The sequence below is a fragment of the Plectropomus leopardus genome, chromosome 21, assembly GCF_026936395.1.
Source record: "Plectropomus leopardus strain MGB_pleo_1.0 chromosome 21, ASM2693639v1, whole genome shotgun sequence".
NCBI classification, from domain to species: Eukaryota; Metazoa; Chordata; class Actinopteri; order Perciformes; family Serranidae; genus Plectropomus; species Plectropomus leopardus.
The window spans coordinates 6,159,063-6,182,284 of NC_142196.1; the positions used below are offsets into that span (position 1 = coordinate 6,159,063).

At 39.1% G+C, this 23,222-nt stretch overlaps 1 protein-coding gene across 1 annotated transcript in view; it reads left to right on the top strand.

Annotated features, from left to right (window-relative positions):
• The window catches only part of odad2 (outer dynein arm docking complex subunit 2), a 57,089-nt gene that overhangs the window by 19,256 nt on the left and 14,611 nt on the right, over positions 1-23,222 (top strand). The window contains exons 12-19 of the mRNA XM_088072341.1: positions 7,706-7,852; positions 8,235-8,444; positions 10,791-11,024; positions 11,968-12,078; positions 12,199-12,353; positions 17,785-17,965; positions 18,073-18,134; positions 21,891-22,005. Coding sequence (XP_087928467.1) covers positions 7,706-7,852; positions 8,235-8,444; positions 10,791-11,024; positions 11,968-12,078; positions 12,199-12,353; positions 17,785-17,965; positions 18,073-18,134; positions 21,891-22,005 — 1,215 coding nt within the window. The remainder of the gene's footprint in view (positions 1-7,705; positions 7,853-8,234; positions 8,445-10,790; positions 11,025-11,967; positions 12,079-12,198; positions 12,354-17,784; positions 17,966-18,072; positions 18,135-21,890; positions 22,006-23,222) is intronic.

The window sequence follows — 23,222 nt, forward strand, 5'->3', positions numbered from 1 at the left end:
CTCTGAAACCACATGAAGCTCATTATTCTTCTCCAGTGGTTCCCCTTTGGCTTTGACGAAAAATATTATGGAAATGAATAATGATTATTTTTTTTGAACATTTTGAACAAATTAATAATTGTTGTGGACATAAAGTGATTTTTACATTCCCTAACTGTAAAAATCATAGGTTTTGGCGTTGAACTTCTGTGGCGTTGAACTTCTGTGGTGGTGGCTAGTCCTGAGTCTCCCTCCTAGCTGCTCTGAGTAAAATAGTCAATTTAATAGTGTGGGTACAGATTTGCTTGTTTCACTGCCAACACTTCAAAGTTTAAGTACTAAATAGTCCTAGATAGCCCACTACAGAGTGGACACCTTGTGGTAAAATATAAAAAAATTGCTCATTAGACATAAGTTATGTTCCTAAGCTGATTTAAACTTAACCCTTTGAAACCTGGAGGGACGTAATTTTTCTTGTGCTGCGTTCAGACACCTTTCACAAGTATTTAAACTTTCAAACCCTAAGAAATGTGGGAAATGTGAGAGTTCTTTTGGAAACATGGCAAAAAAAAAAAATTTAAATTATTATTTTTAAGCACTTTCTTCCAGGTCATTTCCTTTTTTGTTTTCACTACTTACATTTATTTATTTTTCTTTTTTCCCCAATTTTAGTTTTTTCTTTTTTTCTTTTCTTTTCTTTTCTTTTTTTTTTTTTTTTTTTTACTTTTTGCTTATTTCTTGCTAATTTTTGGGTAGTTTCCTAAGTTCATTGCCTTTGTTACATGTTTTTGAAAGAAATCATGTCAATATGCTCAGGTTTAAAAGGGTATGTAGGCTGTGGTACCTTCGTTATAAAGCTCCAGATATATTTTTTGTGGCGGGGGATTGCAAAAATGTCTCTTTTGATAGTAAGGGGTGCTGACCCCAGACATAAACCTTAAGAAAACCTGAACTAAAACAAGCTTTTCTAAAAAGACTTAAGTTTTGTTTTACTAGTCAAGACAGAATAGCCTTATGTGGTAAGTTAAACAATTAAGCCACGAAATGTCATTTGTGTATTTGATCTCGGTTTAAATAAAGACAAAATTCTCCAGCTGCTATCAGTTAGCTTGGCCGGTGGCTTTCTAAACATAAAACAATTTTCATATTCTCACAGAGGTAAATATTGTGTCTGATACACAATATGTTACTAGTTAACTGATAAACATGCCAATATTGAGTACCGTAAACATTTTCATAATTTACTTGTTATAATAAACATTACTTTTTACAGACCAGATGTCTTTTTCTGAACAGTCACAAAAAATAATTCACTAGACTTCTTTTAGAACATGTCACAATTAGATTAACCCTCTCCAGTGCTTTAAAAATGTGTGCTGTGACTCTTAGTTTACCTGAAATGTAAAGTATTGCAGATTAACAAGCTGAGCTGTGTCCCTGACACACATGGTAAAGTGTTCAGCCCTCATTAAGGTTGCTCCCCCTCTGCTGGGCAGTCACAGTACTACTGCCCTGCACTTCTCTCCTGAGAACCATTCCACTAATTGCTACACTAAAAACTAATCCTGTCTCCAGTGTACAAGAGCCAGTATCAGCTCATTTTCTCAACAGAAGTGTATTTGTGGCTAATTATGCTCTAAGTAGTTGAGCATTTTTAAAGCTTTATTTTAATAACTGCTGCACTCAATTAAGACATTTCATTTTAAGTGCCTGTAATGCATTTACAACATGTCCAATGTGGAATTAACTTATAAGAATAATTGTATCATTTCATTCTCCTTACTTAAGCAACTTTTCAATTCCAATCCCCGACTAGACGTTTGCTCAGCATGCTCACTGTTCTCATTTTATGATAGAAAGGCCTATTAAGTGATCAAGTTTAATGTTATAGGAGATCCTATGTCAAATATGAGGCGAGAAACAACCAGCAATCATTCATTCTATCCTGACACCACCTTTCCCATAGAGCAGGAGTTTGTTCTTGTCATTAGTAGCCTCCCCTCTAAGTCTGCCGCAGACTGCAGAGAATTATGAAACCTCATGCATCCTCTATGGCTCGACCTCTGCCAAGACCCAATACTTCTCTCTTCGCTAAGCTCTATGAAACGCTGGCAGTGGCCCGAATCCACCTGTCATCAGTCCAGCATTACAGACATACATTCTTATGTGTCTGAGCACTTATATGCACGTCTGCCACTGCTGGCATGAAAACACACACTCATGCACAAACTATATGCAACAAAACAGTATTGAGAAAAGGACCTGAGGTCAGCAGGGTATCATCGACAGCTCTATTAACCCCACTGGTACATGTTCAGTTTATTGATTTATAGGCCTGGAGTGGCTCAGGCAGGGTAGTCTGTGTCTGTAGTGTCAAGGCATCAGCTATTTAGTATCTCAGGCTGAGACACCTGCAGTGAAGGAAAAGACAAAATGTATAAAGCAGCTTTAAGAGTTCACCTCATAAATGGAATTTTATTCATCATACTGCTCAGTCTCTTCTAAATCAATTTCTAATTACGTAATTTCATGATTGCCAGACAAGGTGATGAAGCATTAATACAACTTTTTAATCATCACTAGATGAGCTGCCACTGACTTCCTGAATATTATCTACCTGAAAATCAGCCTGTAAACTCCAGAGTGGCACTTTTATATTCTTTTAGAGGTGTTTTTATAGAGGTGACTGTAGTTGCGTAAGTATTACTATTTAGGGTTTGTTTTCACTTCTTGTTTGTTAAGTGTTTTCCATTAGCAGTTAATTTTTTTTTTTAATCAACACTTGGTGTGTACCTCTATGGAAGGCAGTGTCAATTTGTGGGTGTGTCTGACTTTGGTCCAGACTTACCTATCTCTGTAACTATTGGATAGATTGTCATGGCATTTTGTGTAGACAGCTGTAGTCCCCAGAGCAGACTGTGTTTTGGAGTGAAATCTTTTGACAACATTTCCCCATTTTCATTGAAATGGCTTGACATCTACTAGATGGAGTGGCACAAAACGTTGCACAGTCATTCATGGTTTCCAGGGGATGAGTCCTAATGACTCTGGTCATTCCCTGACTCTTCCTCTTCGTGGTACAGAGTGACCTATCTTGATAACTTTTGGATGGATTACTGCGAAATTTGCTGCAGATATTTAAGGTCTCTAGATGATAAATTCTGTTGACTTTGGTAACTTTCTGACTTTTCTGCTAGCACCGCTAACAGATCATTGTTTTCAGTGTTTCATTGAAATGGTTGGCATCTATTGGATGAATTGACATAAAACATTGTACAGTCGTTCATGGTTTCCAGTGTGGGCCCCTAATGACCCTGGTGATCCCCTGACTTTTCATCTTTGTGGTACAGAGTGAACTATCTTGTTAACTTTTGGATGGATTGCTGATAAATTTGTCATAGATATTCAAGGTCCCTTGCATTTTAGCATGCCGAATACAACCACAGAGAGCTACTATCCTGGCTGTAGACTCTAGTCTTGTTTTCCATGGGTTGAAATTTACCAAGACATTCATCACTGCTTTTGGCACTTGCTCCCTTGGATTTATGAAGCAGAGTCATAAAGATTTCATTTGATTTTTAAAGAAATAAATGAAAGTCATCACAGGTTATGTTTCCTAATACCCCATTTATTAAAAGAAAACTAACTCAGCATTGGTATTACATACTGATAATTGAAATGCATGGCCAGCAGGTCATTGGTAACAGTATCTATACAAACCAATACATACCGGAATAATGGTAGCACTATAGGAAAATTATACAAGGGCTTCTCTGTAATTAATTCAAATTCAACTAATTATATTAAACCGCATTGGGAAAAGGAAGCTAACATAGAGATATCACAAGAGTAATGGATCCAAGTATGGGAAACACAGTTATCCACTACCAACTCTTTGTTTTGGAGAGATTTCTGCTGGAAAAACTTGATCCGGTTCTTTATTACCCCTAATCAGAATTCTAAATTCAACTCGTCTCAGCAGCCATGCTGGAGGGAGTGTGGATCGATTTTGGCAGATCATACACATGTCCTCTGGTCTTGTCCATACATTAAGGTTTTTTTTTTGGGAGGGAGTGGACCACTTAATATAAAAGATTTTGGACTTGAAAACTGATTTGTCTTTCGCCTTTCTGTCCTTGGCATTATTCCGAAAGAACTCAGTAAGAGGGATACCTACCTTCTGAAGATCTTCTTGGCTGCCAGCAAAAAACAATTACAAAGTGCTGGTTGCAGAGGACCCCTCCCACTATTGCTCTTTTTGTTAATTCCATTTGCTTGATGGAAAAAATGACTTTCTCCCTTAGACTTAGAAAGGAGAAGGGAGATAATTATTGAGAGAAACGGGATTTTTACAATAACCCGATGTTGTAACTTTTGTCATTTGTGGTTGTTTGTTCAACTTATTATATGGTAATGCCCAGACCTCACCTGTTATATTTTTGCTTTGAAAAATAAAAAAATGACAAAAATAGAAGTTATAAAAAAACAAACAAAAAATACATACCAACCAAGCCAGTGCAAAGATATTAAACTACCTTTTGAATTTCTTGTTCAGAGCTTGAATAGTGGTTGAATTGGTTCCACTTTGAGCATCTGCCCCGATCATGCTCACAGAGTCAAAGATCTTTCATCATAAAAGATTGTCAGATGTTGTCAATGTTTTAAAGAATGTCGACAATACCTCAAGACCAAAGCTAACAAAACTGAAAGCACATGATCTGTTTTCTGTTCTCCCAGCAATCACTCCTAAACATAGCCTTTTTGTTGTTTTAACAAGGTAGGAACCTCCTCTGCCGAATCCTTTGAAGAGTGAGAATGGAGGAGACAAAGGGAGCAGTAGATCCACTGCTGTTAATGGGCAAATGGTTCACATTTAGGCTAGCATCATGATATGGAGAACACATGTGGCCGTTATCCTGCTGTGTCAGAGCGCTGCTTTGTGAGGGAGACATGATCAAACACCACTTGAGACTCAAGTACAGACCTGCACTGATGGGCTGCTCCAACAGCTGCATGAAACAGATTACTCCCCCAGCCTTCTATATAGTGATGGGCTATTTTCTGCTCATATATGGGTAGCTGATAGCAGAACATGTTACATTCTTATGTTAGGTTGAAATAATCTATTTAGGATGGTCCTGACGTCTCAAAGTGTTTGCAAAGTGTGCAACTAATAAAGGCTCATGAAGCTTGGAACGGTAGAGGCGACCTTGAATCCACCAGATGAGAATTCTATCTGTGGCACATTCAAACCACTGTGAAAAGAAATAATATTTGACTGTTCACTTGCCAGGAGATTTTGGACTGGAAGTTTCAGTGTCACATATCAAAGCCATGTAGCAGGTCTAGTATTACAGCAGCTAACTGTTGTATTTTCGTACCATGAGCTTCTGTTTTATCTGACTACCATATTTTTTCTCATCCTTGTGATCAAAACCATTGCATGTCAACAAAGTTTGTTATGCAACTGCGTATGATACAGACTAAATATGGTGATATAAAAACACCATTGCTGCATGTCTGGGTGATATTTTAGCCATCTCAAAGCACCAACCCTGAGACTGGTATTTTAAGTGCCATAATGCTGTCAACATCCATCCACAGCTGGGACATTAGGTGGATTTATGCATTGTGATGGGAATCTGAAAAAAGACAAGTATTTGGAAACTAAATTTAGGAGAAAACAGCAGAGGTGGGACCAAGTAATTGTTTTGCAAATCATGAGGAAGTCCCAAGTCTTTGCAAGTAAGTCCCAAGTTAAGTCAAGGCTGGCAAGACCCAAATTAATCCTTTTAGATCCCCCAACCATTCCAAAGGACATAACTTTTCTAGGTTGTCTACATCTATGATTACTGTCATCTGACTCCACCCAAAGGCACAGATTTATTTGATGGGAAGTCTACATGCCATTTTTTCCCCAAAAAATCTATTGGGATGGAAAGTCGATCTGAATGTCAGTGAAAATAAATTGAGAAATACAGTTAAAACAGGGAAATACTGCTCTGTTTTGATACAGACATCTTTTAATGCATCCTGTTGGTTATGTTCACAGAATATTCATCTCAGGATGTTTTCAACTTACTGTTTCCAGGAGACTTATCTAATAAATTGAAGATATTTGAGTCATGATGGCAAATATAATTAGAAAACATATATGCAATGTGTTTTAGAGCATCACTTTCCTCATTGATGAGTTAAGCATTTATGAAAAATAAATAATCTAACTTCTTGTTGAAAAAAACTGTCTGTTAGGACCATATTGTCATTTTTACTAATGGGGCGATTTCTGCATTGAGATTATTTGTTCATTTGATGGGGCAGAAAAAAAACACAGCATAAAGCATCCTAATGAAAAAAAGAAAATTTACCGATAATTTTTGAGTGCATTGAAAGAGAAATCCACCATTACTTTTTTTTGTATGTGTTTGGAACATAATAAGGTTCTGAAAGGGCTAAGTCCTAAACTTTCCGTTTAAAATTCTAAACAAGTCATAATGTGCTTTTCACCAAATGAATTCCATTTAAACATCAGAATAATATACAAAAAATATGAATGCCTCATTTCAGGTGTCTGTATTTCCTCAAATCAAGAGTTTTGGAAGTTGTTGCATCTCCATTGTGTAATTTTCAACCACCACGATTTGCATCCTGCTATCTGTTTTTTGTTGACCACTTCATGATTTTGTAAGCAAATGTATATATTATATATATATAATTTTTTTCCAACTGGCGCTTAGTACAAAAAGTTAGTTCTTTGTGGTTCTCTCCTGCAACTTGACTGGATGCTGTTGGATTGGTTCAAACAAAGTGGCTCTGGGGAGTTCAGTGTCAACTTGCTGAGAGTAAACACTTAGTTGACTCAGGAAATGAAGGGAAATATATTGATTGATGGCACACTTTTTCAATATCATATGTTTCCATCTGTAGGCTTGCGGGAGGAAATCAAGTATTTTTATGTCAAAGGGCTCAAAGCCAAGTGAAGTCACCAGTCACTGGCGTTAAAATCCAAGTTGGGTTGCAAGTCGTTTTTGATTTTGCCAAGTCGAGTCCAAAGACATCAACTCCACCCCTCTGGAAAAGAGTAAAATAGAGTCAAGATTCTCCACTGCTGCACATGTCAGGATTTGACCACACATGCCCACTTTTTCATTTGTATATATATATTTTTTTTTCTAGTTGGCATTTTATTGCAGTTAAGTGGCAGTAAAATTCAGTTGTCTGCCCCGTGTGTGTTTCAGAGCTTGAATTTAAATCAAGGACCAGATTTTCCCCCCACAAAGCACTTGTTGACTTCATGGTGTTGTAGCTACTAAGTTGCTAATCACTGGGGTGCAGGTCTGAAATGATATGTGTGTATAGCAACTGTCAAAACATATCCTGCTTTTGAAATGCTAGCTCATCATTTAGCATTAATAGTGTTCTTTTTCATCTAAGGGGGCAATGTCTCACGGTTCTGAGCCTGGTGCTGCTGTCTGAGCTCGGTGCTCTGTTAGCAAATCATTTCTTTCCATCAGTGTTTACCAGCACAAAACTGAACACCAGGCATAAACAAAACAAACTCAGCAGGAGCGGTATTTTTGGGGGGAAACAACAGAGGGAGAGGAAGGGTGAGGAGATGGAGGGAGGTCTGTGTCCTCCACCCTCTTCCAAATGTCTGCTTAATGTTTAATTTTCTCTTCCTTTTTGTCCCCCCCTTTTTCATTTATGTTTGGCATTATTATTTCAGGGAGGTGACCAGACAGCCACTGTGCTCACTCTGTGCGCCATGATGGACTTTAATTTGATGCAGGAGACGTGCCAACTGGCCATCCGGGATGTAGGTGGCCTTGAAGTCCTCATTAACTTGCTGGATACAGATGAAGTCAGATGCAAAGTGAGTAGCTGTGCCAAAGCTGGACCTGGATGGCCTGCAGGCATAAACAGAGCCGGCCGTGTGTGCCAGCCTGTGTTTTAGTTACAGAAACACTACTGCTGGGTAAAGAGCGTGCCTTTAAAGACACGGGGTAGCAATTATTCTCCAGTGGGCCTAATGACTTGTGGGTGCTTTTTAACCTGATTTTATGAGAGCTTTTTGTCCTGTCTATTTGTAGTGGAAATTCGAGTAAATGTTTGGCTACTAGATATCACTGTATGTACTCTAAGTACAGATGGAGACCTCATGTTGGCATAGACATAACAGTTCCTTTTCCATAAAATACATTTTTTAAATATCTTTCTGAGCGTAAAGGTTTATTGCATGTGTCTTTTTTTTTTAGATTGGATCTCTGAAAATCCTGCGAAAGATAAGTCACAACGTGCAGATCCGTCGAGCCATTGTTGACATGGGAGGCTTGCAAAGTATTGTGAAGATTCTGGATTCACCAGTCAAGGACCTGAAGGCCTTAGCTGCTGAGACCATCGCTAATGTGGCTAGGTTTCACAGAGCAAGGAGAACCGTCAGACAGTATGGCGGCATCAAAAAACTGGTGAGCATAATCACAGACCTATGTACATTCAGATTAGTGTAACAAAAAAAAGGATTAAGACATCTTGGTAATGCCAATGTGAAGAGGAGCAGGAGAGAAAACTGCAGACCTTATTACAGAAACTGAAATCCTATCTTATTGCAGTATAGGGTGATAGGATTTTTTAGTATTACAGTATAACATGTTTTCTAACAGCATTTTAGAAAAAAATCCCTTGTTATTTTAGAGTAAGAATTCAGTCACTACAGAACTGTCCCTAAACTCAAGGATTTCTCAATTAGGAGTCATAAGTAAGGATTGCATAAACCCTGCCCTAAGTTTAAAATACCTGACAAAAATGGTTCAGAACTGTTGTTAGCTCTACATGGCAATGACAAGAATAATGGCGAAGAACATGAACATGAATATAATAACTGAAAAGCTATTCAAGCCGTATAATGAGCCCTCAATATAGCTAACCTTTCTAACCTTTCAAAAAAGGTGAGGTTTCCTCTGTCCAATGACACAATCGGTATATCCGACTCCTTGTCCCTAAAATTGAACATCTTTCTTTTGGCCATAATAGCAAATTTGCAGCCAGTGATATAATTACTTTTCCATCCAGAGTAGCATAAATTCTTAACAAATAAACCGGCGTGAGCATTGATTGAAGAATCCAATTTACTGTTAGTTTCAGTTAGGATTTCTGAATGGAAAAGTGTGTACCATTTAGGGGGATTGAGAGGCATCTAGCATTGAGCATCGAAGATTGTAACCAGCTAAAACTTCTCTGAGTCACAATTCTTTCAGTGTCCATTGATCAGGAAGTTTTTACTGGGAGATGCATTATCCGCAGAGGTCTCTCCCTTTCCAAAACAAACAGACCTTTTGAATTGAGCAATTTCACATAAAAAAAATCAGTGTTTTTCCAACACTCCTGTAGCAGAGGGGCTTCTAACTACAGTGATCGATGCAAAAAACATTAATCGCCCTATCAGTGTTAGGGCTATTCAATAGTTAAGATTGTGTTTTAAGATTGTCCAGTCTGGGCTCCTCTAGAAACATGGAGGTGCAACATGATGATCTCCACAAACAAGGATCTGCCCCTGAGTAGATAAAACGTAATTGTTCTAAGGTAAAAAGATACTTATTTTCAGGTGATTATACACTAAACACAACATACTTATTATATTTTATTCCATTCCTGCCACTATATCTGCAGAAATTCTACACACTTGACCTCTAAGTAAAGATAAGATAGGAAGTCTAAAATAGGAGAGGACACAGTCATGAGAATTGCTTCTGTATTAGGAAGACTGGATTTTTCCAATCTTTAAAACTTAAGACAGGATATTTTTTTCTGTTATGAGGCCCCAGAACTTTATCTCTCTGTATTAGTGTCAATGAAAAAGTATTTCGTCTTACAGTGGAAGATTTTCCTTTCAATCATTTGTCTGTTTTTTCACGTGTGTCAGCTGGTGTGTGATTTAGTACAAACTGTTTTGTACTAAACCACAGACACCTTGGAATCCCGGAAAAACAGGATGGGGCCTTATTGCGATGTGATTCACATTTTACCAATTTTATTTTATTAAAAGTGTAAAACACAAATCCAGACTTTGCTGAGGTGCGCTTTGATGCACAGTGAATCAATCACCCTTTCCTGCCCTTTTCACACTGTACTCAAATGCCAGATATCGGCCCATCCATCCTTTTTCACCCAGTCTTTGAAAACAGCAGAGTGGGTGCTGTGGTGAAACAGATAGAATGTCCCCTACATCCTCTGACCTGCATTCATGTTTGTTGACAGAGGGACCTGTGATTAAAGCCTCCATGCCTTGTATATTTTCCTCAGCCCCAAATCGGATGTTCTCATGTGCAAGTCACTCACGGAGGCAGATTAATTTCACGCTATGCTATGAGACCACCTTTGAACTGTGCTGTGTGTAATAGCTTTGCCTGCTCTGTCTCACTGGCCAGGAACTATGGATTAGAACACTGAATGATGGCCATAAACCGTCGCACTGGGCTTTTCAGGCCTAACATCAACATCTATCCTGACAGTTTTCCACTCCTAGCATCTCTGGCTTTTTCATCCTCACAGACCCAATGGTAATAGAATTTTAATTACACCCTTAATCACAGCCAACAACTTGCTATTCCCATCTGGAGCCATCCATTATCACTCCAACGCTGCAAGCAAACTTTTCAGTCCTTGAATTTATGTCAAGTTCACTGAGTTTGTGTAAATGTGTGTGTGGAAGTTTTCTGGGTTAAACACGTGTAGTCTGACTGTTTGTTTGCACACATTTTTATGTTTGTGTTTATCATCATTTAAGTCTGGGTCCCTTGTTTTTTTCTGCTTAGGTAAAGCTGCTGGACTGTGTCCCTAATTTAGCCAACCTGACTGCAAAACAGGAGAAGGATGTTGAGGTGGCGCGCTGTGGGGCTCTGGCGCTGTGGAGCTGCAGCAAGAGTACCAAGAACAAGGAGGCCATCCGGAGGGCCGGGGGTATCCCTCTGCTGGGACGCCTGCTCAAGTCTCCACATGAGAACATGCTTATTCCTGTGGTGGGCACCCTGCAGGAGTGTGCCTCAGAGGTGAGAGTGGACACATGCTGTATAGTGTAGGCACAAGTTGTCAAACTATAGCCACAAGTCTGTGACTGATGTGGAATACTTTTTATTTTTTCTATTTTATCAAAGGATAAGGCTGTTGTTATTCCAATTTTTCTGTTGTCAGCAAATCAAATGGAAGACTCAAAATAACAATGAACTGACCCTACAAACAGGCAGTGTGTGTATATTCAAAACCTGATGTATCTTATTTCTCTATGGCATCAGACTTTATTACAGTGCGCACACACACACACACACACAATTTTGTATTTTTTCTCAATCCCTCATACACCATCCTGTCACCGAAATACTCATTAGAGCACCAAATGAGTATTAACCCTTTGAAACCTGGATCATCATCAGTTTTCTTGTGCTATGTTCAGATGCCTTTCACAAGCTAATTTGACCCTAAGAAACATGAGCAAATTAGCTTAATTTCTATCCAAAAGACAGGGGAAAAAATGACCAACTTGTCAAGAAATGTCCCACAAATTGCAAATAATAACTAAAATGTGACAAGAAACTTACCTAAAAATTTGTATAATGAGGAAGGAGGATTATAAGAAAAACATACAAAAATTGAGAAAATGCCCCCAAAACTATATTTATAATATCAGTAATTTTATATTTAAAATTATGTCACAGGAAAAATCATATTTTTAATCGTATATATCAATTTTTATTTCATTTTTTGTTTGTTTTTGTTTTTCAAGATTAATTTATATTATCATTTTTTTATTCTTTTGCTTATTTTTGGGTAATTTTCTTTTTTTTCATTTTTTAAAATTTGCACTAACTTTTGAGCCATGTCTTGTTTAGCACATGTCATGTGCTGTTAACAGCAAGTAGAATTACCAGTACATGTATGACTTAAGGATAGATTAGTCCATGCTGTTTATATAGTCTGTTAATTTTGTCACTACAGGAAAGCTACAGGATTGCCATTCAGACTGAAGGCATGATTAAGGATTTGGTTAAAAACCTAAGCAGTGACAATGATGAGCTACAAATGCATTGTGCCAGTGCAATCTTCAAGGTAACTCTTTTCCACACTTTCAGCTTGTTGTACGTGTAGTCTATAAAAAACTGATAGCATTGGCTTATAGGAAACGGAGTAGAACGTCTAGATATCTTGACCCTCTCTTTTGCTTTGCAGTGTGCAGAGGACAAACAAACCCGTGACCTGGTGCGCAAGCACAAAGGTCTGCAGCCGCTGGTTTCGCTGCTGAGCAAGGCGGACAACAAGCAGCTCCTAGCCGCCGCCACCGGAGCCATCTGGAAGTGTTCCATCAGCATGGAGAATGTGGCTAAGTACGCTGGACTCAGAGTCTCACCTTATTACCTCCCATTAACACACACAAAAACTTAACATACCACAGTTACAGAAAAGCATTGTAGCCACATCTTTGGCATGTATGAGTATGTGTTTGCAATTAGCCGCAACAGATTACTATGACATTGATAAATCCATCGTTATTCATAGAAACAACAATCTAATGAGCCTCAGTGTAGAAAGGGGCTAATGGCAATTAGGCATTTCACCCATATGTGCTCATGACTATTGGAAAATATGTTTCCTTAGATGATGTGGTTAACAGCAGTCTTATAGTATGTGAAAACAGAGTACCAATAAGGGGTTTAACCGAATTGCGTGCATTACGGTCGTCATGCCATCAGCACATATGTTACTTTTATTGGGGGCTCTTATTCATTTATGACAAGCTGTGTCACTTTTTCCACTCACATGCTGTTGTCATATCTCCCTTTCCTTTAGAATAGATTCTGGTCGAAGTGATTACTTGTGTAAAATGTAAAGTTTTTGTACGGACTTTATTAGCTCTGATCTTTTATGTGAGTGTTTGCTGCTAGAATTCACTCGTTTCCACCGTTAACAAAGGCTCAAGTCAATGTGCTGATTTTATAGACTGCAGTGATGTGTTAGTCAAGGCCTGTTAGTGTTGCACCAAACACAGGCATACTGAAAGAATCAGCCTTGAGACGGTGATTTTCTAATGTCAGAAGACGCAGGCTGACGGAGCCTTTAATCATTTGTCATGTAAGACAGAGGTTTATTTAAGTGTCATTTAGCCTGGTTCCTTCAGCAGTGACATTTCTGGAATGGTTTTTGACTTGTACTTTAGTGTCAGATGATTTTTAAGTCAGTAATTTTCCCTCTAAAATAAATAATGCCCAGAGACCGTGCCCTGGCAGCCCCATACATTTCCACTAGTGCTCCCTTGAAAGAATGATTTAGCTGTATTTATTTTCTTATTCACTGTGAGGCCGGGGACATAATATATTACCCACATGCTGTAATTCAACACCTTGGTAACATATCAATCAATTCAAAACCTTTTCTTTCCAGCAGAGCCATGAGACTGATAAGAAATTGTCTTTTAATCGTATTTATGATAAAGCGTATTTTCGCTGAGGTGAGATGATGTAAAAATGCTTTTCTTCTGACTCAGAAAAGCTGTGTAGTTCAAATTGCAGTGGAATTCTAAAAATAACAAGAAAAAGGAGCAGTAGCATTCACGAGGATCTTTCCTCACTTCATAGATCATGAACTGACAGAATGATATCCTACATTTAAAGTCTAAGTTAAGTCCTCCCAACTGGAACCGAGTGTCTGCTGCCACATCCAGTTAAGAGAGGATTCCTTTACAGCAGCAGAAGCATGACAGTAACATTCCTTTATGTCGAGATGGGCAGACCACTGTCTATTCAACCCGTGTCATGATAGAAATCATTTAGTAGAATTTATTTATTAGATGATTGTTATCATTAAATGATTACAGGCTGTGTAATGGCTATTACTCTACATACACATCTATTTCACAGTAAAAAAACAAGCTTTTAAATCATGATTTAACAAAAGTGTCTTTTAAAAACAACAAAACTGGCACAGATAGGGAACCCTATTGACTGCAGCTTGGCGTGATGATAAAACAACTTAACTACACAGCCCATGAGTAATGTGGCAGCCTAATACACTCCCTGCCAGTGCAGGCTCTCTGCCATACGTAATGACTTGTCACACCGTTGCTATGTAAAGCACTTGTATTACTACTGATAATAACAATAATAGAAATAATTATGATGATGCCATTAATCACATGCGCACCGCATTTAGTGACACTTCATTTACAAACACTAAAAAACACTTTGGTTGCCCCCTCTCTAAATTTAACATGTCACAATCTTAGTGAGAGTGCCATAATATTTCGTGGCTCCTTTCCTGCGTGTGTTTTGGTTTGGTTTTTTGGACGATGCGAGCAGCTGGGTGTGATGGGAGGTGAAATTTGGCCACCTCCTCAGGAGGAAACCAGCATGATGCACAGCAAATGTTTTTAATGTGCACTTGAATGTGTAAGTGGATCTGTTTTTTCATCCTCTCTCAGGCTTATTTGAATCACTTAAAACGTCTAGGTCAGGCAGAAAGCTTAGAATGAAGTGACCGAGTCATTACTGTCAAAAAGGAAACGCTGCTAATGGTAACAGGGTTTTAGGGCCATGTGCTCATTTCAGAATCAATCATAGGTGAGTGGTGTACTGAAATGAAAATCATTTCGGAATATGTTTTGCTACAGTAATAATGGCAGGCGGATGGTGTTTTTTTTTTTTCTTTTTTCTTTTTTAATTAAGTACATGGTCAAATGAAACAGACCTTGTGGTCAGTTGCAAACAAGATAACTTTTTCTTTTGTGCGACTGATTATTTGCGTGGTCTGGACAGTATAGAGGTCAGGGGACCTCCACTCAAGACAAGTAGCAGCATGTGTTAGCCATTTTCCTGATTAATGATGCATCAAAATGAGAGATGATTGATTGATGACCTGAAATATAACTACATTCATAACTTAAGAGTGTTTGTTTAAAGACCACATGACTTCCAATATTATAGAGAGAGCTATACCTGGTCCAAGCTATATGCACTGTGAAAACGTCTTTGTAAAAGTCCAGCTTGGAAACACTGAAACATTATTTTGTGCAGATTTATGGACACATCGACATGTGGTCCCTTGAGTCTGTATACTGAGGTGTTATGGACATACAAAAATGCTGTAAAAAGCCTTAACAAAAGAGTAAGGGAATAACTTTGCAATGGAAAGTCTCGACTGCCAAGTCTCAGACTGTATTTGCCAGAGCAGTAATGTTTGGGGTCAAGATTGTGGGGTTCGCTTCCAATTACTGACTACCCCACCATCTTACCTCTGTTCCAGCCCTATGATGAGCACACCATAATTGCCGCTCCAAATGATACTTCTCCTTACCTCACAAAAGTTCTGTCCTCACCCAAGTTATTCACTACTCTGCTGTTTCCCTTCAAACGTAATAGATCAATCTGTCTGTAAAATTTTAGCTTGAACGAGCAACTATCTGCCTCCTTATGGTCATCGCTAAGCATCTCTGGGTCCCTGAAATGTCTTACTTTCACTCTGGCCTTCCTGTAAACACTAGTTAGCATAAAAGTCAGCATTTAAGCTTTCCGCACTTAGTTGAATATGCGACTTGTGTAGAAGGATGGGAAAAGGAAAAGGCAGACAATCAATCATAAAAATCTGCTGCACAGAAGCTCCACTGTGGTTCCTGTGTCATCTGACAGGCTTTAATAAGCTTCCTCTTGTGTGGAGCCCAGTGTTTGCAGTAGGAGCCGCTTCAGGCAGCCTTGTGTAATGTTACTCTTGCCATCACATAATTACTACAGCTGGGATTGGCTTAACAAAAATAGGCACAACTCACCGTTCATTTATCAAAAGTTATGTCTGTGATTACAAGATAATTCTACTCTAGTCAGCTGCAGATGACACTTCAGTGATGGCATAGGAAAACCATTGTATTCTTTAATGGTGAAATTCACTGAAGTTAACTTTGGCAGCTTCTCTGTTCATTAGCAGTGTTTTCACTTGCAAGAATAGGCTGTGTGTCGGTGGACCCTGACCAAAACCAAATGACCTTGGCCATCTACAATAGCTTTCGGACCATGATGCCAGCAACCGTAACTGTGAATAAAAACAGTCGTAGAGCTTAACTGTACATCAGAGGTTTGTTGAGGTTTCTTGCGACCGCATTATATCCCTTTTAAATGTTTACTGTAGTTTACCACTCTATAGCATTGGCAAACAAGGCAAAATCACAGCAAAGGAGGGAGGGAAAGTTTCCAAGCCGCAGCAAAGCTTTGGTTATGCAAAGTACAACAAGGGACAACTGTGAGCAGCCGTGGGAAAAGTGCCTATTGCTGAGTTACAGTAAGAGATCTATGCTCATGTGGCTGAGGGCACTGTGGCTACTACTTGTCATTTGACAGGCTCTTGTGATGGCAACATCATTCGTCCACTGGCCTGTCCGTCAGCTAGTCACTCCACCACTTTGATCTCAGCCTGGTCTTAAACCCAGGGCATCGACATGCACAGCTTGGGCACTGTCCCTGGTGTCACTATGATGACACCGGGGGCACCATTTAGCATGAGATGCACCGGGTTTTCAACTGACTCTAATGTAAACCCCTCCACGTTATTGTTATATGTCCAGAGCAATGGATGTAGCATAGAGAGTGCAAAAAAGCTGCTTAGGATGGGCAGGAACAGAGGCGAATAGATCCAACAAGCGAGACAGGTGTTTGTGTCCAATGGGAAACTAAAATTCAATGTTGAGTTATTTGGTTATGTTGGACATTAGTGATATGAGTAGTTAGTTAGTTGTAAGTCATGTAAGGCAACTCGTGACTTACATCAACTGCGATCTTCTAGTTTTGTTGCCTAAACCTAACCGCCAAGCCCATCTTAGTCACGTGAGTCAACATATCACCAACCCGCTCTGTCTCAAGATCCGCAATCGTCATCTGCATCAAGATACAATGCAAAAGGCTGCTCCCATCACCATTATGATAAGGCAGGGGCTTCTGCCAAAATGCTCAAAATGTGACAATTAGGCATGAGATCAAAGTGTTGGTCTAGGCTGAAAAATCTCAGTAACTATTGAATAGATTGAGAAGTTTCACAGACATCTGTGGTCCCCAGAGGATGAATAATGACTTCGATAATATCCTGATTGATGATCTAGTACCATGGCACCAGAGTCATTTTCTTTAAATTTTGTACGGACATTCATGGTTCCCAGGTGATGTGTCCTTAAAAATGTTGCAATCCTGTGACTTTTCATATCACGCCACCTTAAGGTTCACAGTTGTGGTTTTGAGTAAACTCTCCACAGCTATTAGTTGGATTGCCATGAAATTTGGTACATGCCCACATTTCCCCCTAAGGATAAAACGTATTAACCTTTAACTTTCTCTTGTCATTATTAGAAAATGTTAGCTGCTAACATGTAAACTAAGAGGTTTTATTGTTAACACATAGCACCACTATGTCCAAGGAGAGCTTCCTTGAGTATTTCACATGTCCTTAGAATCTCAGCACACTCATTGGATTGGATTGGATTTTTTCAGTCAGATTCAGTTTGATTCTGTATACATCGCTTGATTTCTTTTATTGCTAATTAGCAAATGCTAGGATGCCAGCATACTAAACTAAGCTGATGACTACATAGAAAACATACCTGTGTAGCATCAGCATTGTGAGCTTGCTGTAATTAACAATTAGCTCAAAGCACCACTCTGTTTAAGCACATCATTTCAGAGCCACTTGTATTGCTGTAGACTCATTGTTTTCTTTGTTGTTCATTAATATCTAGTTTGTGTAATAAATGTAATAACATGACTGCTTCTTCTTCACTCTTGAAAGGTTTCAGGAATACAAAGCCCTGGAGACCCTGGTTGGCCTGCTGACTGATCAGCCTGAAGAGGTGTTGGTAAATGTGGTGGGAGCCCTGGGAGAATTTGCCCAGATACCTGCAAACAAAGCCACCATCCGCAAGTGTGGAGGAATCAAGTTGCTTGTGACCCTTCTCACTGGAACAAACCAGGCATGTTGAATATTCTCTAACTCCACAAAGGCTCATATCCTCTTTAAATGATGCCCCTACAGTGTGTTAATTCATGCATGTTGTTTTTATTTGTGTCGTTTCACCAGGCGCTGCTTGTGAATGTAACCAAGGCAGTGGGTGCCTGCGCTACAGATTTGGACAACATGGCGTAAGTCTGTCTCTTCCAGGACATCCAACCAGCTAATATGGTCTTTGACGTTTAGAGTACAGTTTATGCTAGGCAAACAGCCCAATGTGAGGTGTCTCTTAAAATGTCGTTAGTGGCTTGCTCACTGTCATTACTGAATTACCTCCAAACACATATTCTTGGCCGTGTATTTATGTCTTATGTTTTGACAAGAGAATGACACCAATTCTCGGCTCCAAACACAGTATCATTAACCTGTCATGGACTGATGCTTAAAGAAATCTATGTTCTTTTAATTTGTAATTATGCAGGTACTTTTCTCTTTCATCCTCGGCTTAATGACAGATTTTAAAGCTTTGTTTATTGTACCTGCTGTGTTAAATACAGTTGTGGTTTAATTCCCGGTGCTTTACTATAGCTTTGTGGTCACTGTCAGGATTTGAGCTGGTCAGACGAACATACCTAACGCCCTACCCTGTCCAAGACTACATGGCTGGGAAAGCACAGTGAACCACAGTCCAGAGCAGCCTTTGTTCTGTTTTCATGTAACCTCACCCTCAATACTGCAGAACATTGTGGAGCTTCCATCTGTGTCTCGTTGCTTTTACGAGCCTGTTATGGACTACAAGACCCTTCTTAATTAGTGCTGGACACAAACACAACTTAATGTGTGAGTTTACATTGTTAGTTAGCTGTTAATGCTACCATGTGAGCCTATTACATTTGTTTGGAGGAGAAAAAAAACATCAATAAAACGCGAAGCATGGCAAAATAAAGCCACTTACTGTGGTAAACTTCACACAAGAGGAGAAGTGTTCAACATGCTCTCCATGTTTTCTCACGTTATGTATATTTAGGCCAGAACTTGTCGTTTCTCAGCCGTCGGACTTTGCTAAACAGAGAGGTCTTATTTCAGCGCCCGCCTGTATGTTGTGTATGTTTTGTGGCGATGGCTTATTTTGAGACATGTATGTGTACATGTCTGAGCAATTAACATAGCTCACATTTGAGTGTTTCCTACTCTGACCTAACACTGTTTTACAGATTCCCTGTGATTATTTGGCTAGCTAACAAATACGATGATGAATATGTATGCATGGTACCACACAGTTAGTTACAACAGTCTTGTCAGCAGTGGTGAAAGAAGTATTTAGATCCCTGACTTGAGTAAAATTACTAGAACCACCTTACTTTGAAAATGGTTCTTGAGTAAGTAAGTACAATCAGCAAAATGTACTTAAAGTATTAAAAGTAAAAGTACCCAGTGCAGAAAAATCTTAAATATAAAATAACACACCACCAAAAAACTCAAAAGTGGAAGGGCAGAAGAAAAAACACCTCCAAATTCAAAATTATTAACAATAAATGAGGAAAAAAAGCACCCCAAAACTCCAAATCATTAGAAAATAATTAGAAATAAGACCCCCAAAACTCAAAAATTTTAAAAGAGGGAAAAAATCATCCCCAAACTCAAAATTATAGAAATAAATAAGAAAAAAATCCCTTAAACTCAGTTATTAAAAAATAAATTAATTAATAAATAAACAGAAAAAGACTCAAAATAGTTTGCCATTAATTATCTGTGAATCAACAGATTGATTAATCAAGCAATTATTGCAGCCGTAATTGTATAATTTGTTGGGTAATTTGATAAATAACAAAACATCATAGTTTATAAACTATTCTTATGATTGCTATGCAAAAAAAATATTTTGTAAAGTAATTAAAGCTGTCAGATAAATGTATTGAGTAAAAAGTACCCTCTGAAACATAGTGGAGTACAAGTATAAAGACGCATGAAAAGAAAACACTCAATACATACCACCACTGCTTGTCAGTTATTATGACCTCATCTTACTAACAGAAACTTTGTCTCTAATCCCATCCCCTGTTGATCAGCGTAATCATTCTCTCATCATCATTCTCATGCAGGTCATCCATAACTACTGAAAGCCCAAAACAAACACCGGTCACTTTCAAGTTTTCCATGAAATACTCGTATGTTTGTTTTCATTCTCAACCAGTAGGCAGCGTGCGGTTAATGACATAGCACTTCCTCCAGTGAATCCTGTGTAGCTACAAGAGCGGACACACGTTGTTTAATGCCTCCAGGGTTTGTGGTCTCCTCCTCTAATCCATCACTGTCACTAGCGACTTCATTGCTAATCTGTTTCATACCTGCTTCATGGGAAGACGGAGCTGTTTTGGCGGATGATATGACGCTTCACTTTTGTTTTTGGTCCGGATTTAAGAGGCCCTGTAGACTGGGATCTGATGTTATGATCCCTGTAGACTGATTTATGTGCAAACGGAAGACAGATGGCGCAGGGGACGTCCCTGATGAGTGTTCGCTCGTTGCCAGTCACGGAGATACTGTGATTAGGGAGTGTTTAAGTAATTATGACAGCATTCAATGTCGGCCTTGTTGGTGGAAGCACACATGGGGAACACGTTACATGTTATTTATACCAGACAACGGGTGCACTGTGGCGTAATTCTTTGGGTTCCCAGACCCTGAGTGCAGTTTTGACTGCAGTCATGTATACGACATGAAATACAGTTCATGCCTAAGTAAACTTCACTCAAACCCAATGAAATATAGAGCGACCTGTCTCTGGCTCTGTTTGATTTGGAAAGAGGTCCTCTTTTTGGCTCCGGTTGAAAAACAAGCCACCAACATAAAGTGTAAGTTTGTCTCACTTTCTATTTATAAATCCATGTATGAAGCACTATACACAGATGTATGTGCGTAAACCTCTGCCCCAGGATAAACTGAGCTTTTCCACAGAGAGTGATTTGAGCAAGCAGACAGTTTCAGGCCTTAGAAGGACTGACGGCAGAGTTTTGATGAAAAGGCAATACTGAAATTGATCGATGCTTTGATGCCACTTGGCTGTAGTTGTGTTGAGCTTGGTGCCTGCCAGACTGATCGAGCCAGAGCTCTGAGAAACAAACATAATCAACCAAGTTACACTCTTAAAACCTTCAAGCAGAAAATTATGTTTAATGAAAGACCTAAATCAAATCCCAATCAGTAAGATGACATGCACAGTTGAGCTACAGTTATAGCTTGATGTAATTGGACTACTGCCCAGTCTCAGTGTACAAGCACCGGGGGAGAATCGATTGATTGACAGATGTCTGACTCCACAACGGTATGTGGTTATATGCGCCCTTTCAGCTAGTTGCTGTTGGACCTTCTTCTGGTTTACACATTACGTCACATACCAAACAAGTTAGCAAGCAGCAAACGGGTTGCATGTCAAATGATAAAAACATGGACAACTTTACAGCGCTGCATATTTCGTATGCACTCTACACTTAACTTTTTATCCTAGCACTCACCTGTTGATTCACCTTGTTTTTTTTCCTCCCATCTCCTTCATCTTCTTCTTCTTCTTTATCTTCTTTTGTTTTTCTTGGCTTTTTTCTACAAATGTATGCTGTTTGACCTCTGGGTCAAAACCTGGTGTGGGGACTACTACCTAGGCCAGTTCAGGTCTGATTGAGGCATTTTCAAGAAAGAGTGAATCGACCCCCAACCACATTATTTAGGTGTGTTAGTCCAACTGCAAGAAATTTGGCTTGGTATGATTTCAGTTGGACTAACGTGTTTACACGTATTTTAAAAGTCCAGTTTTAGTCAGACTAATGCAATGATTCATTTTTTTCTGACATCATGTAAAGATACTGATTGTAACACTTTTTTAGTCTATTTTGCTCACTCTTTTCTCTTTTTCCCTCCTCTCACACTATTTTTTGTCTCTCCCCCTGCAGAATCATTGACCAGCTTGATGGAGTCCGCCTCGTGTGGTCCTTATTAAAGAACCCCAGTGCAGATGTTCAGTCCAGTGCTGCCTGGGCCCTCTGTCCATGCATCAAAAATGCAAAGGTACCGTATAGTGAAGTTCATTCGTCTTCTGCCCCTGCCCTGTATTTGTGCGAGAGAAGCACACCAAAGGCACATAGATTGCCTCTAAATCAAAGAGGTCTGCGGAGTTCGTGTCGTTTCAGAATTAAGGGTTATCCCACTCGCAAAACAGAAGCCTGCTTATATCACCATGCTTGTCTCCAAAGCTCTCCTTCCAACCTGCTGCTGCTGGGAGGTTAGCAGGGGCAGAGCTGTGTCAGAGGGGGCTTACATGAACCTCGGGCTAATAAGAAGCAGAGAGGCCTCCTTGGCACACTGGGATTGGTGAATTGGGAAGCAGGCAGGGAGAAAGACTGAGTAATATCCTGTGGCATGGCTTCTGATTTCCCCAGCTGAAAATCTTCACTCAACATGCTACTAGTTACAGAGACACACAATCCACACGTAGAACATAGGGTACCAGACAGTTTTTCTCAACCAACTTTTTTAATGAAAACACTGCACAAATACCTTGGAACTCACTACATGGCCATCAATACTAATTATACAATATTAGATAGAGCTGTGCACGGAATCAAATTTATAGTTTGGAGGTCCATAAACATGACATGGTCTTGAAAGTTTCCTTCGGTCATGTTTAAAAGTATGTAAAAATACAAAAAAAAAGGTTAAATGAAAAAAATGCTACCATTCGTAACTTAATGTAACATGGTTACCTCCATTAAAAAAAACCAAACAAACAAACAAACAAAAAAAAACTGAAAAGGGGCTTGAAGGACATCTACCCCTTCTTCCTCATTGAGAAAATTTGACATCGCTTTTGGCGTTTCGTTTTTTGCATTTTGCATTTCGCGTTCCGCATTCTGCATTTTGCATTTTGCATTTTGCATTTCGCATTTCACTTTCTTCAGCGCTGACACGGCACTAAATCGAAGACCCAGACTCAGATGAGGAGTCTGTTGAGCACCAGAATCGACGACTAGCAGACATGTCAAAATGGTAAGTGTTTTTAGCATCCTTTATTAGTATTTTTTCTGTTTGTTAGCTTGGCAGACAGAGTGCAAATAGCTGAGAAACATACAATCATTTCTTTGGATTACGTTTTTTGGTAGATTGTGGAAGGAACATCCAGGTTCGAGTTTCCATCCAAGAACTGAACACTCTACCATGTTTGCTATCAAAACTTTCTCTGGTTCTGCCACACTGATTTTGATACTTTATTTATTTCCATCTTCAGT